Genomic DNA, 13,401 nt, shown 5'->3' on the forward strand with positions numbered 1-13,401 from the left:
AAGTGTAGGAGTAAATTGTGCATTGGTTCCTGACAAAGAGCTTGGCCAGAAGAATCCATTCCCTGTGAACAGATGCCTTGGAGCTGATGGTGCAGTTTGGAGCACAAGTTGGCCTCAGAAACCCATGAGCACTCAGCTATTACCTACCGGACCTCCATTATCGGCCATCTTATCAATCACTAACACATGCATTCAAGGAGATCTTGTCCAGCACATGCGGCTATCCCAGTCTTTCTCTCTCTCTCTCTCTTCTGTTACAGAACAGGCTCTATTTTCTTTTCCTATCAGTAAATGCTGCTACAGCTAACAATTTACAGCCACAGAAAAATATGTGCAGTTCCTGGTCCTATCCATAAGTCGGTAACCATCCATAACAATGAAACATTTTTAAACCATTGTCTGCAACATAATATAATATAATAAAATATGAGATGAACACATTGCTTTCTTGTCTGTGTCTTATTTTGCCAAATGAAATAATTATTTCAAAATATACAAAATTCTCACTGTATTTTTTTTTTCTCTAAGATTTTATTGCATCTTTAAAGAGATTTTATCTGATTTAAACATAGCTCCCTGTGCCACTAACCCATCCAACAAAAAGGTCCTTAGGGCAACCTTAATGTTAGGGGCGAATATTGTTTATAAATATGAAAGATGGATAAATAATATGTAAACAGTTCGAATATTTTTGCTTGCATAACAAAAATAATAAATTAACCGGTATATATGCACCAGCATACACACACAATTGAATGAATAACAAGTATTATGATCCAGACAGACCCTGTTCAAGAGATTATTTTTTTTTTTATATTTGCCTAGCAATTTTAGAGAAGTGCAATAATAATTTAATCTGATTCCCTGCGGGATAAGAAATGCACGAACAAATTCACATTTAAGAATTTTTTTTTCATAAAAAAAATTTGTTCTTATACCCTGTTTGATAAAAGTGTAGAATAAAATACAAATAAATCTGCTCCAGGTAAAGATCATAAAAGGGCGATATGTACTATGCAAAAAAAAAAAAAAAAAATGCAATTAATATTGCTGCCCCCAAAAAAATATATAGGACTAGGGAGTTACTGTCATTAAAGGTAAACAAAAAAATAAAGAAAAAAAAATGTAGTTGATTCCCTACAAGTATTTATGTCCATTACAAATGTGTCAGCTTGGGTGCTTCCTGAATTCTTCCCTGAGAACTGTGGTGAGAAGATAAATCTGTATATGTTGGGTGTGAATCACAAGGTCCATGGTGGTGAGTACTGTTCATTGGTCCAGGTCCACTGTAGTCCATATTGGAGGAGGAATGAGACAGATGAGTTAGACCAAACATGGAGGGCCCTGAATTAGTCATGGATTCCACATAATTGCCCCCTACATAAACGGGGCTTCCCTGTACATGAGGATTGCCATAGCCACCGCTGCCTTGGAGTGCATGGGGGTCATATTCTGGGGTAACAGCAGCAGTCCCCGTGTATCTTTTCTGGTGAGGTGGGCAGCTGTTATGGGGGCTGGGGTAGGGAGCAGGCACACCATAAGCGTTTGGATGGGGTTTGTTAAATGCTGGGGGGGACTGAGGCTCATAAGGGACACTGTTGACCATAGAATGCATAGAGTTTAGATATCCCCCAACGGTAGGTGGTGGTACAGGGCTCCTGCACGGTGATGGGCCACCCGATGAAGTCATCATGGATTTCCCTTTTTGATCTTTTTTGTATTTCATACGTCGGTTCTGAAACCAGATCTTGATTTGCCTCTCTGTGAGATTGAGCAGGTTTGCCATCTCCACCCTTCTGGGTCTGCACAGGTATCTGTTAAAATGAAACTCCTTTTCCAGTTCAACAAGCTGGGCACTTGTGTAAGCGGTGCGGGCCCTTTTTGAAGAGGATTGCCCCGGAGGGCTTTTGTCTCCAGCACAGCTCTCACCTGCAAAGGACCACACAGTTAAAATACACATAAACAAAGATTTCAGCAGCTGTGAAATATCTAACAGAACCCTAGGCCCTGGATAGGGAGAGGTAATGCTCCTGCTAAACACAGGTGTGCCTTCCTTAATAAAATGTTGCAACCATGTGCAGTAACCCATAGCAACCAGCAGTATGTTACTGACACTCCAATATGGAACACTGGTACCAGAGTGGTTGCTATGGGTCACAGCACATCATTGCACAGTGGGTGATTAAAGATAAAGGTGGAGCTGTTGCCCATAGCAACCAGCAGTGCAAATTATATATATATATATATATATATATATATATATATATATATATATATATATATACATATATACATATATATAAATATATACATATATAAATATATAAATATATATATATATATATATATATATATATATATATATATATATATATATATATATATATATATATATCTTTGCTTTTCTTTTTTTTTTTCTTTGAAAATAAATCTTTATATACCTAAATAAACTCTCAAAACAGTTTCCCTGACCAAAACAAATAGAAGCTCAAAAGTATGTAAAAATACAATCTATTGTTTATTACACAATCTATTGTTTATTACATCTACTTCCATGCTACCACTGAGCAAAAACACACACACACACACATACAGAAGTAAATTTACTAAGACAGGAGTAGACAGACTCTGGAGCAGCTGTGCATGGCAACCAATCAGCTTCTAGCTTTTATTTTTGAAAGCTTAACTGAACAAGGTGAAGCTAGAAGCTGATTAGTTACTATGAAGAGCTGTTCCAGATTCTGTCTGCTCCAGTTTCCCCCTCACAATGTAATAGAAATAGCAGCAGCAAAAATAAAAATACTACTGTTACTAATTATTTTTATTCTTAATATTATTATTATTATTTTTGTTATTGTTATTATCATAATATTATTATCATTAATAATAATAATAATAATAATAACAACAACAACAATAATAACAACATTACTGCTGCTGCTGCTGCTGCTGCTGCTGCTGCTGCTACTACTACTAAAATAATAAAAAAAACAACAACTATAATAATAATATTAACAATAATAATAATTATTATTAGTAGTAGTAGTAGTAGTAATATTAGTAGTAGTAGCAGTGTTATTGTTGTGATTATTATTATTATTTGATTGTTTGCAGGAAATCAGCCATGGTTTTAAAGATTGTAGAATCTTATATTAATATAGGCAATTAATTGTGGGTAAGAGGAGGTTGCACACCAATGAATCTAGTCACCTAGTCATTTAGGCATATCTCAGCTGCCTATTTGCAGAGCTAGCCGCCATGTTTCTATAGTAGTAAAGGGCCACATGTTATTAGCTGCTTGTCAGAAAGATGGCTTCTCTCCCCTATCCCTTCCCACTATTATGTAGCAGGGCAAACCGACAAGCCAGATGGTAGTGATAACAATTCTAGCCTGCCAAGTTGGTTTGACGTTGTGGTTTTACAGGCACAACATGATGCATAGTAAACACAGCGAATCACAGTCACAGTGTAGCACAATACCCTTTAAGAAGCAATGTCTACCAAAACAGCAATATATTTCTGTGTGATACTATAGCAGATTTCATATTATTGAGTTACATTCATCAACCAAAACCTTCCTGTGCCAGGATCTAGTTGGATACAGGAGCACAGAAAGCACACGGTTACCCCTCCTTCTACACTCTCAGTCTGTACTCTTTAAACCATTAACGCATTATTTATGGATTCAATGTATTTCTCTTCTTATCATTCAGAAGAAGGTAACAAATACGAAACGTTGTATTTATTCTGGCTATATCACAATGCACTGTTCTTTGTAGAACCACGCATGCGTCTCAGGGTGATGAGAGAAGGAGGGGGAGAGGGAATGTGAGTGAAGAGAGAGGAGGGGGGAGTGTGTGTGGTCTACTAAACAGCAATTTTATAATACTTACTGAGGGCCTCTGCAGTGTGAACTGAATGACATGTCACCAAAGGCTTGTCATATACAGTTTTCTAGAATCTAATCATGAAATGAACTGAACTGTCAGACCATCATCTTAGATGAGCTTTCAATATCTCCCTGCATTGCTGTGCCACTATATCAGATGAAATCTAATTACCTCGAATAATTGCATAAAAATTAATTGTCATTACCACAGCTGGTATATGTCTGACAGGCTGTTGTCTGTATTTCAGCTCTGGCCACCTAATTCACAGAAAGCAATTACATGAAGTAATGAAGGACTTTTACCTGAACTTTATTACCCTACAGTTTTCTCAAAGGTTTAGTGTTCTCTATTTAGATTAAGCCCATGTCAGGGCATCCAGGTAACCTGACTTGGTGGGCTTAGGCAGGTATTTGCAATCAAGATGCAATACTATTTTATATATATCAAGATGCAATCAAGATGCAATACTATTATATATATATATATATATATATATATATATATATATATATATATATATATATATATATATATATATATATATATATTTCAGAAAAGGTAGACAGTACCTGCAATTAAAATAACCAAAGCCAGCAAGAGTTCTCCCCTTTTAGGCACAATATGTATCAGAAAAGTACAAAAGAGGAGGGTATTTGACTTTAACTTTTTGCTCTCTCTCTCTCCCCCCCCCCCCCTCTCTCTCTCTCTCCCTCTCCCTCTACACCACTCTCTCTCCCTCTCCCCCTCTCTCTCTCTCTCTCTCCTTCTCTCTCTCCCTCTCCCTCTCTTTTCTCTCCTCTCTCTCTCTCTCCCTCTCCCCTCTCTTTTCTCTCCTCTCTCTCCTCTTTCTCCTTCTCTCTCTCTCTCCCTCTCTTCTCTCTCTCTTCTCTCTCTCTCTCTTCTTACTCTCTTCTGCTCTCTCTCTCTCTTCTCCCCCTCTCTCAATTCGATTCAATTCAAACAAGCTTTATTGGCAGGACCAAATACACTTTAGCATTGCCAAAACAGTTGAGTTTGGGGGGGGGGAGGGGGTAATATAAAGGGAATGGGGAGGTGGTGGTGTGGTCCATGGATAAGGGATTGGGTCCATGTAAAGGATCTCTCTCTCCCCCTCCTTCCCTCCTGATGATTGCCTGTTAGGATATATATATATATATCCTAAATGCCAATCATCTTCAATAATAAAGTAATATAGCATATTAGCAGCAATCACAGCACCTGGCAATGTACATCAGGTGTATGGTTCTTATGCAATGTATGTAAAATACATTCCTGATAAATTAACCTCTTTAAGATTGTGATCAAGTCATAAAAGTTTGCTGAACTAAATTGACTTTTTTTATCATTACAAAAATTTTATAATAAAACATGAGCCCCAAATCAGTTAAAGATATGTGCTATAGGAATTAAAGAAGCAAAACCTTTGTTGTGTATTGCCTATAAGTAAAAATGTTTGATGGAGGGAGAGAAAATGAATGAATGAATGAATGAATGAATGAATTCGTTCTTAATGGTGATTCAGGTGTTTCCAAACTGTGAAAAGTCACTAAGAGGGGAGATACCCCTTTTTAATGACCAACATAAATGGGACAGCCTTCTAGAGTTTAACCCAAGTAGTGCCAGGACAAGTATCAAACTACAGCCAGTGTGTGTGTGTGTGTGTGTGTGGTGTGACTTAGTGTCCGTCACAAAGGTGACTTTACCTGAACTGGAGCTCCCTGTTGCTTTCTGCTTTGTGTTCTGCCGAGATTCTTTCATCCAAGGGAAAATCTGCTTTGACATGGTAGGTGAAGTGATGTTTGTGGCCTTGGTGGTGGAAGTTGTGGCTGCATTACTGGCATTTTGAGGTGGGGACACAGAGGGTGGTGTGGGTTGCTGCTGATCTGAGATGACCGGGGCTTGGTTTGATTGACTGTTCACAGCTCTCATACAACTTTCGTTGATGTCATTGGCCTTGTGATGTGGCACTGTACCGCCAGGTGACTGCAGCGAGCAGGCAGGTCGATGATAGTCACTTTCCACCAGTGATGAGGAAGGGGGATATTGCTGCTGACTTGCATTATAAGTGAAACCATTTGCTCCTTGGTAGGGGTATCCACCATAGATCGCAGAGCTGTCGTAGTAGGTCGCTTTTTGCATTTCGTTGTTTCCCAATATTTATTTCACAAACTGACAGGGTCTTGACACCCGTAAAGAATAACATTGGCACCCCTCTGTCACGTGGCGCTGCTCGTCCAATGGCCTCTCTGGTCAGACCTGTGTTGGAGAAGGAGCACAGTGAAGTGAAGAAATAGGAGAGATCCATCTTACTTACAATAGCTAAGTGACATGAAAGCCATAAAGGAAAAAGTGTTCAGCAATATTGAGAAGTGTGTATTAAGATGATAGGGCTTCTCACTAACGTCCAAGTAATTCGCATTTGCCCAGAAATTACAGTTAAATGCAATCTGAATAACTACATCACTGCCTGGGCTGTTCACACACATCTCACCCCCACCCACCATCAACAAATAGAAACAAGTACCTACATGATACCACTGCCCCCTTGTCACTCACATGTGTACACAGGGAGGTAGGTAGTAGGTGCACAGCATATACATTCACTTATTGATGGACATAATGGAAATAAAAAAAAGAAATCTGTGAACACCCCACAGGCTGTTATATCCATAGCACAAACAGTGAGGCTAATTTACTAAAGGAGTTGAGAATATTCACACAATACCTAGGGTGAATATTCACTTTAATTAGCCATTGGTATGAAAAGCACTTTTGCCTTCTTTTTTTTAATCTGCAGATGATTGGATATTTGAAGTCAATATTCAAACAATTTATTGCTAGCTGCTTTACAAAAAAAAAGCCTCACCCTGTGTCTTTCCATAACATACACACATACTCACTTCCCACACACATATACAATATATGTATGTTTATTATATAAATACAGAAAACGTGGAAGCTGATCTTGTACATGCAAAATAAACACAATTTGTTTGTATCTACATAATCTATAGATATCCTGACAACTGTAAGGGAGCATGTATGTGTATATTTACATGTGGTACTTGAATATGCACACAAACAATAATATACATACACATGCATACCTCGGTGTTTCAACTTTTTTTTTTTTTTATTCAATTTTAAAATTAAGAAAAAAAAAAAGTACAAACAGAATCTCTCAAGAACATCCACAACACCTAGGTGATTTATGGAGAACTATTTTTTTTCTTTAGCATTCATTACTAAATGATCCCAATAGCTACAGCCCTGGCTTCTATGTAATATATTTTATTTATTTTATTTTTATATTTTTTTGTATATGTTTTCATTTAAGAATTATATAAACGTTTAAGCACACAACCTACACAACCTATGTCCATTGCAAGCTTGTGCACACAAAATACACACAAAGTTTAGTCCTCAAACATACACATATGACCCAGCCTTACTGATCTGATAAACGCCATGTAAAAAAGATAACCTCAGCTCCTGGTGCTTATTGTAAATTACACGTTATTGTACATTCAGGGCACACTATTGACTCAGTAAACAATCGTTTATCAAATGCTAGATACAGCTTCCCAAACACAGGCCTACAGAACACAATCCTAATGTCATCCAGATGAAGGCAATGAAAATTCTGCATCCACCTTACTGGGTTCAATAATATAGCAAAGGGACATGCTCAATATAAACATGTATATAATGCAAATACATGTCAGATTAATGCCTATATTTGCCAGCATGCCCACTTCCTGTCTTATGTAAGAACTATACCACCAGTTAAAAAATATATTTGTGCTGCTTGGCTTATAAATAATAACACAAAGCAGCAGAATGATACAACCAGGACTGTTCCAGGGCCAACTCTATTTACTATCTGACCGCCTAGGCTTCTTATTATACTGAGCCCCACATATGGTAGATACAAGAAGAAAAATACAATGCTAAATAGATTCATAAGTAACTTTAAAAAAAAGTCATAGGTCTTGTAATGTGATTTGTCGTCGTGAAATGTACACAATTCTACCTGTTAAAACATGATGGATTTGAAAAAACACCAGGAACCAGAAAGACCAGCAGCGTTCATCTCCATGACCACGGCATGAACTTTGTGTGCTGCCCCTAACGATAATAGGCTCTGTCTTTGCAACTGCTCTGTAATTTGATGTATGGGGGTCATTTGGCTAGCGAGAGAGTAGATGATGGAAACACAAGCCATAAAATACTTCTAGGATCCTGACTATCTTTTGTTAAATCTTCATGTTTACCTATCTCCAAATAACTATTCAAACTTTTAGCCACAAGACAAAAGCAAAAGCATTCAAAACGCCTCCAAAGCAAACTGCTAGAACATATATAAATATAAAAGGAAAAAAAAAGCTACATTTCAGAAGCTGTTCTCATCTTAGTACAAAGCAAAAGTATTATAAAACATGGGGAAAAAAGAAAAAAAAATATATGTATATATATATATATTGTTTTTATATCCATACTTCTATGCTTGTATTTATATTGTTTTTACATTTTTTATGTATCCAGTAATAAACATAATAAAAGAAAGAAGAAGCAAAACATTACAAACCCTTAACAGGCCCAAAGTAATCATGCTACGCTTCCAACTTTTTTTTTAAAAAAATGGGGCTTGCACTTTTTCCCCACAACTTCTTATATAAATAATATCTGTGTAGTTTGAGAATTGTATTAAAATAGTTGCATCTTTTTTTTTTTCTTTGAAATTTTCACTACATATCCCTAAAACTCCACCACTCCTCCCAGAGCCATTATTCACCCCAAAATATAATAACTGGAGTGTGAAAAGATGAACTGGAAAGCCACATGTCCTTGGGCCTTTATTAACCCCTTCTTTTCTAAGAAGACCCTGAAAGAGGCATTATTCACCCGACATGCCCCCTTAGCTAGCAGTATAACAATAATTCATAGTTAAGAGGATTCACTACAGTGAAAATTTTATTACAATAGTTGCACCTTTTTTTTTATTTTCTTTGAAATGTATATTACATATCCCAAAAACTCCACTACTCCTCCCAGAGCCATTATTCACCCAAAAATATAATAACTGGAGTATGAAAATGATGAACTGGAAAGCCACATGTCATTGGGCCTTTATTAACCCCTTCTTTTCTAAGAAGACCCTAAAAGAGGCATTATTCACCCGACATGCCCCCTTAACTAGCAGAATAACAATAATTCATAGTTAAGAGGATTCACTAAAGTGAGAATTTTATTAAAATAGTGGCACCTTTTTTTTTCTTTGAAATTTACATTACATATCCCTAAAACTCCACCACTCATCCCAGAGCCATTATTCACCCAAAAATATAATAACTGGGGTATGAAAACGATGAACTGGAAAGCCACATGTCATTGGGCCTTTATTAACCCCTTCTTTTCTAAGACCCTGAAAGAGGCATTATTCACCCGACATGCCCCCTTAGCTAGCAGTATAACAATAATTCATAGTTAAGAGGATTCACTAAAGTGAGAATTTTATTAAAATAGTGGCACCTTATTTGATCTTTGAAATTTACATTACATATCCCTAAAACTCCACCACTCCTCCCAGAGCCATTATTCACCCAAAAATATAATAAATTGAGTATGAAAACGATGAACTGGAAAGCCACATGTCATTGGGCCTTTATTAACCCCTTCTTTTCTAAGAAGACCCCGAAAGAGGCATTATTCACCCGACATGCCCCCTTAGCTAGCAGTATAACAATATTTCATAGTTTAGAGGATTCAGTCAATGTTATTATCGCAAATTAGATTTATATTTGCAGTTCAATTCCTCAAACTGGCAGAATTAAATGGAGTAGGAAACAATGCAGGCTGTAAAATAAAAAATACAAAAAGTATTTTATTGAAAGCAAAAATAATAAACATACAAAGGCACAACCTGCTTTACTGTTGAATGTACAACCATGTTCTTACAAAGTAGTTATTTACTGTGTCCTAGAGAAAAGTAGGGGAAAATATTTGGAGGTGAAGATAAAAAAAAATGAGTAATCTCCTAGATTCAATGGGCAGATAGCAGAGAAACTGTGTGGAGACGAGAAAACAGCCTGTATTAGCAAACTATACGTATCAGTCATTTCTTGAAAGGAAGCTGGAGCCTGTGAACTCTTCTTGAACCGAGATTTAAGACTATGGTCATAAATCACTGGGACATAAACTCCAACCATTCAGAAGTGATAGAGGATTTCTGGCCGTCTTACCTTGGATTCTGACGACTGACGCGGAACACAACAGACTTGTCCTCCAGTTCGGCTTCAGAACCAGCAGATCTGGGTCCCCCCACCCTGACTTAATTCCTAGGCATAATGAAGGGGGCAAGGACAGCAAGCACTGCAGCTCTATCACCTAGCAGGCAAACCCAGGCACAACACGACCTCAGGATGAGAACAAGCGCTCAGGAAATCTGAACAAGAAATGGTCTGCCAAAAAAACTGGACAACCCCTAAGGTTACATATGGGCGACCCCCGGTCACCAAGATAAGAGCTATCAACTCTCAGGGCTTTCCAAGTGTAGTTCCACAGACACAAAAATGGTATGTTTCTCCTTACAAATATTGCGTGCTGAATGATGCTAGATTCCAAGGAGAATATTCATCTGGGAACTGGGATGTGTTGGGGGGGAGAGGGGGAAAAAAAGAGAAAGACATTTAGGGAGATGGGGTAGACATGGAAAGAAAAATAAAATAACATGAAAAAATTGTGGGAGGAGGATCTAGGACCCTGTGAAAGTAGGCGTCACTTGGGTTCTGGAAAATTATGCTAATGACCAGCCTGCGACTTAAAGGTCTGATTTAAATGGCTTTTGCTTTTTTTTATTATTATTATTATTTAATTCTCTCGTTTTTGCCTATTTCTGGATGTCTTTAACGAATGTTAGTTATTTATCACCAACCATATGCCGCCAGTCAGAAAAAAAGGAGTTTCTAATGATATTCTGAATTATTAATCTATTGATGTATGTGCACTTGATTTCAATCCTAATGTCTGACCTGTCTTCCTTCTTATACCAAATCTGAAGGAAATCTTTTTATTTTTGTTAATAGAAGGGTTTGTGGTAAGCGAATAATGACTGCTGTGATTTTCTTTATCTGCCCAAAGAGAAATAAAAGGCAACTGAATCCCTTTTACGGGCGTTATTTCCTCCTATTGTAGCGTTATTATTTTTCATTGAGGATTAGGACCTAATAAGCGCAACATGGAAAATCTTAAAGCCAAACCAGGTGTTAAAATATAATATGAATGTTGCAGAGGAGCGAGGTTACTGGGAGAAGGCAGCAAATAAAGTGAAATACATAAAGGACTCTAGGCCGGTGGCCTCTTCTGCATACCAATGGTTTTTGTCATTTATGGCTAGGAAAGATTTATTGCACCATGCACCATGGCTGTAAACGGGGCATTAAAACACAGAAAACACTTGCTCCTTACTGCATATTGCAATGGCACCACTTGAAAGGAGGGAGTCAGGCAGCGTAGGAGGAGAAGGCAGCCAGAAATCCACTACTAGGCATTTTCATTTAAGCCAATACTCAGTGTTGTATTTGATGAAAGCCCACTTTGGTCAATCATTCACCCCACTACTTCTTAAATTTGCTGATCCGAGTTTCTTTTATTTCAGTACTGCTGGGGATAAGACCAACGCCTTCCAAGCTTATGGCTGGACACTCTACACCTTATAATGCCATCCAGACTGGAGAGAAAGAGAGAGAGAGCATACACTCTGGTATAACCTACTTACACATGAAATAGGAGGGGGAATGGACCACAATAAATTCCATGATGATTATGATTTGAAAGGTTTATGCCTCTGACAGGGAGATGTTTATCCCATCCACGGCACCTTTCTCAGGTATTGTTTGTATGTATGTGTGTTGTAAATCAGTTTACTGGAGCTATAATATGTAGGTCGGGTATTAATGTTGTATAAAGTGATGCTTGATTATTCCCTGGCTTCCAGGTTCTAGAGAGATTGATGGGATCCTACTGATTCTCGCATATATTTACTCCTTATCGCTATATATTGTTTTATAATTGAAAACATGTTTGTAAAATGCTATGTGTGCAATAAAAGCCTGACTATTCAACGCTCTTGATTTGATTGGATATTTATGTAATAGCAACATGAATGTAGCCAAGTGGAAAAAATGACTGACGAAGCAGCACCTTGGATAGCCGTAAAGGTAGATCTACAAAAGCATTGTATTTAAATAGCCACTGTTCACTAAAATCAGACATCATTTATTCCTGTGTAGTAAATATGGATATGAAAATATTGATTTACTTAAGAATTACTCCAGGAACTGAAATGCATATTTCTTAAGTAAATAAAATACATAAAAATATACAATCATTCTAAGGTGAATCAGCTATTCAAATCAATATATTCCTAAGCCTTTACGTTATTTACTGAATGTAACGGGCATCCTTCAACTCAAATTATTCTGACTTAAGAATCAATGTTCTATGATAAAATGATAATTGTGCTCCAATCCATTTTTTCCAAATAAAAAGTAATATGCAAACATCTGCTAATTTGTGTATAGGGTGAATGTATACACACGGATTTAAACATTTATTATTGTTATTATTTATTATACACACACACACACACACACACACACACACACATATATATATATATATATATATATATATATATATATATATATATATATATATATATACATATACACACACATCTATTTTTGCATATAGGGCACACACACATATATATATATTTGTGTATAGGGCACACACACACACACACACACACACACACATATATATATATATATATATATATATATATATATATATATATATATATATATATATATATATATATATAGTATAATATGTATATTACTCGCACACACATTGTTCTATAGAGACATGCAAACACATACAAGGAATAAGCAGCTAGCCTAGCCACCTTCTGGGAAGCATGATTGTAAACCATTTTGGTACATCATCTTATCAAGCTCTTCTGCCCCAATTCACTAGCTACATAAATCAAATCTCAGCACTGTGACCTTTCCTCAAGCGCCACTCATTAGTGCGTGTACTTAATATCCTCACTCTCTCTCTATGTATTCCTATGCAGCTTTGTACACATTGTAACATGCCAATAATCATATCTATAGGATATGAAAAATAACCACTTCAGCCTTGACCCGATAGTGTTAGGCAGCCTCTTAAATTGTAAAGGCGTTTTGAAGTATTTAGATATGTTATCAACACCTAGAACAGTGAAATTTTTCCCCTGTAGTAGATAACACAAAAAAATATATAACAGATATTTTATTTAAATACATAGATAGCAATAGCTACAGTCGCAATAACACCACTGGGGGGAAAGAAAATGAGTTAAACCAAAAAACTAAAAGAAAGAAAAACATTAAAATCATCTAAATACAGCACATCAGCGCCATCCGATTTTTGACTTTGTGTTAAAATGCACATTGCAGGATAA

The 13,401-nt window shown here is 36.8% G+C and overlaps 1 protein-coding gene across 4 annotated transcripts in view; it reads right to left on the reverse strand.

Annotated features, from left to right (window-relative positions):
- Positions 1-450: 450 nt before the first annotated feature.
- Positions 451-13,401, reverse strand: part of HOXA3 (homeobox A3) — a 52,501-nt gene continuing 39,550 nt past the window's right edge. For 3 of the 4 annotated variants that reach the window (XM_082258576.1, XM_082258577.1, XM_082258575.1), the window contains exons 2-3: positions 5,594-6,146; positions 451-1,929 (exon numbers count right to left, since the gene is read on the reverse strand). In XM_082258576.1, coding sequence (XP_082114702.1) covers positions 1,157-1,929; positions 5,594-6,029 — 1,209 coding nt within the window. In that variant the 5' untranslated portion in view covers positions 6,030-6,146 and the 3' untranslated portion in view covers positions 451-1,156. Of the gene's footprint in view, positions 1,930-5,593; positions 6,147-10,132; positions 10,496-13,401 lie in introns of those variants that run through there. The other variant, XM_082258574.1, reaches the window with a different exon arrangement.

Source organism: Pelophylax lessonae (assembly GCF_965119305.1).
Source record: "Pelophylax lessonae genome assembly, chromosome: 5".
In the NCBI taxonomy this organism is placed as follows: domain Eukaryota; kingdom Metazoa; phylum Chordata; class Amphibia; order Anura; family Ranidae; genus Pelophylax; species Pelophylax lessonae.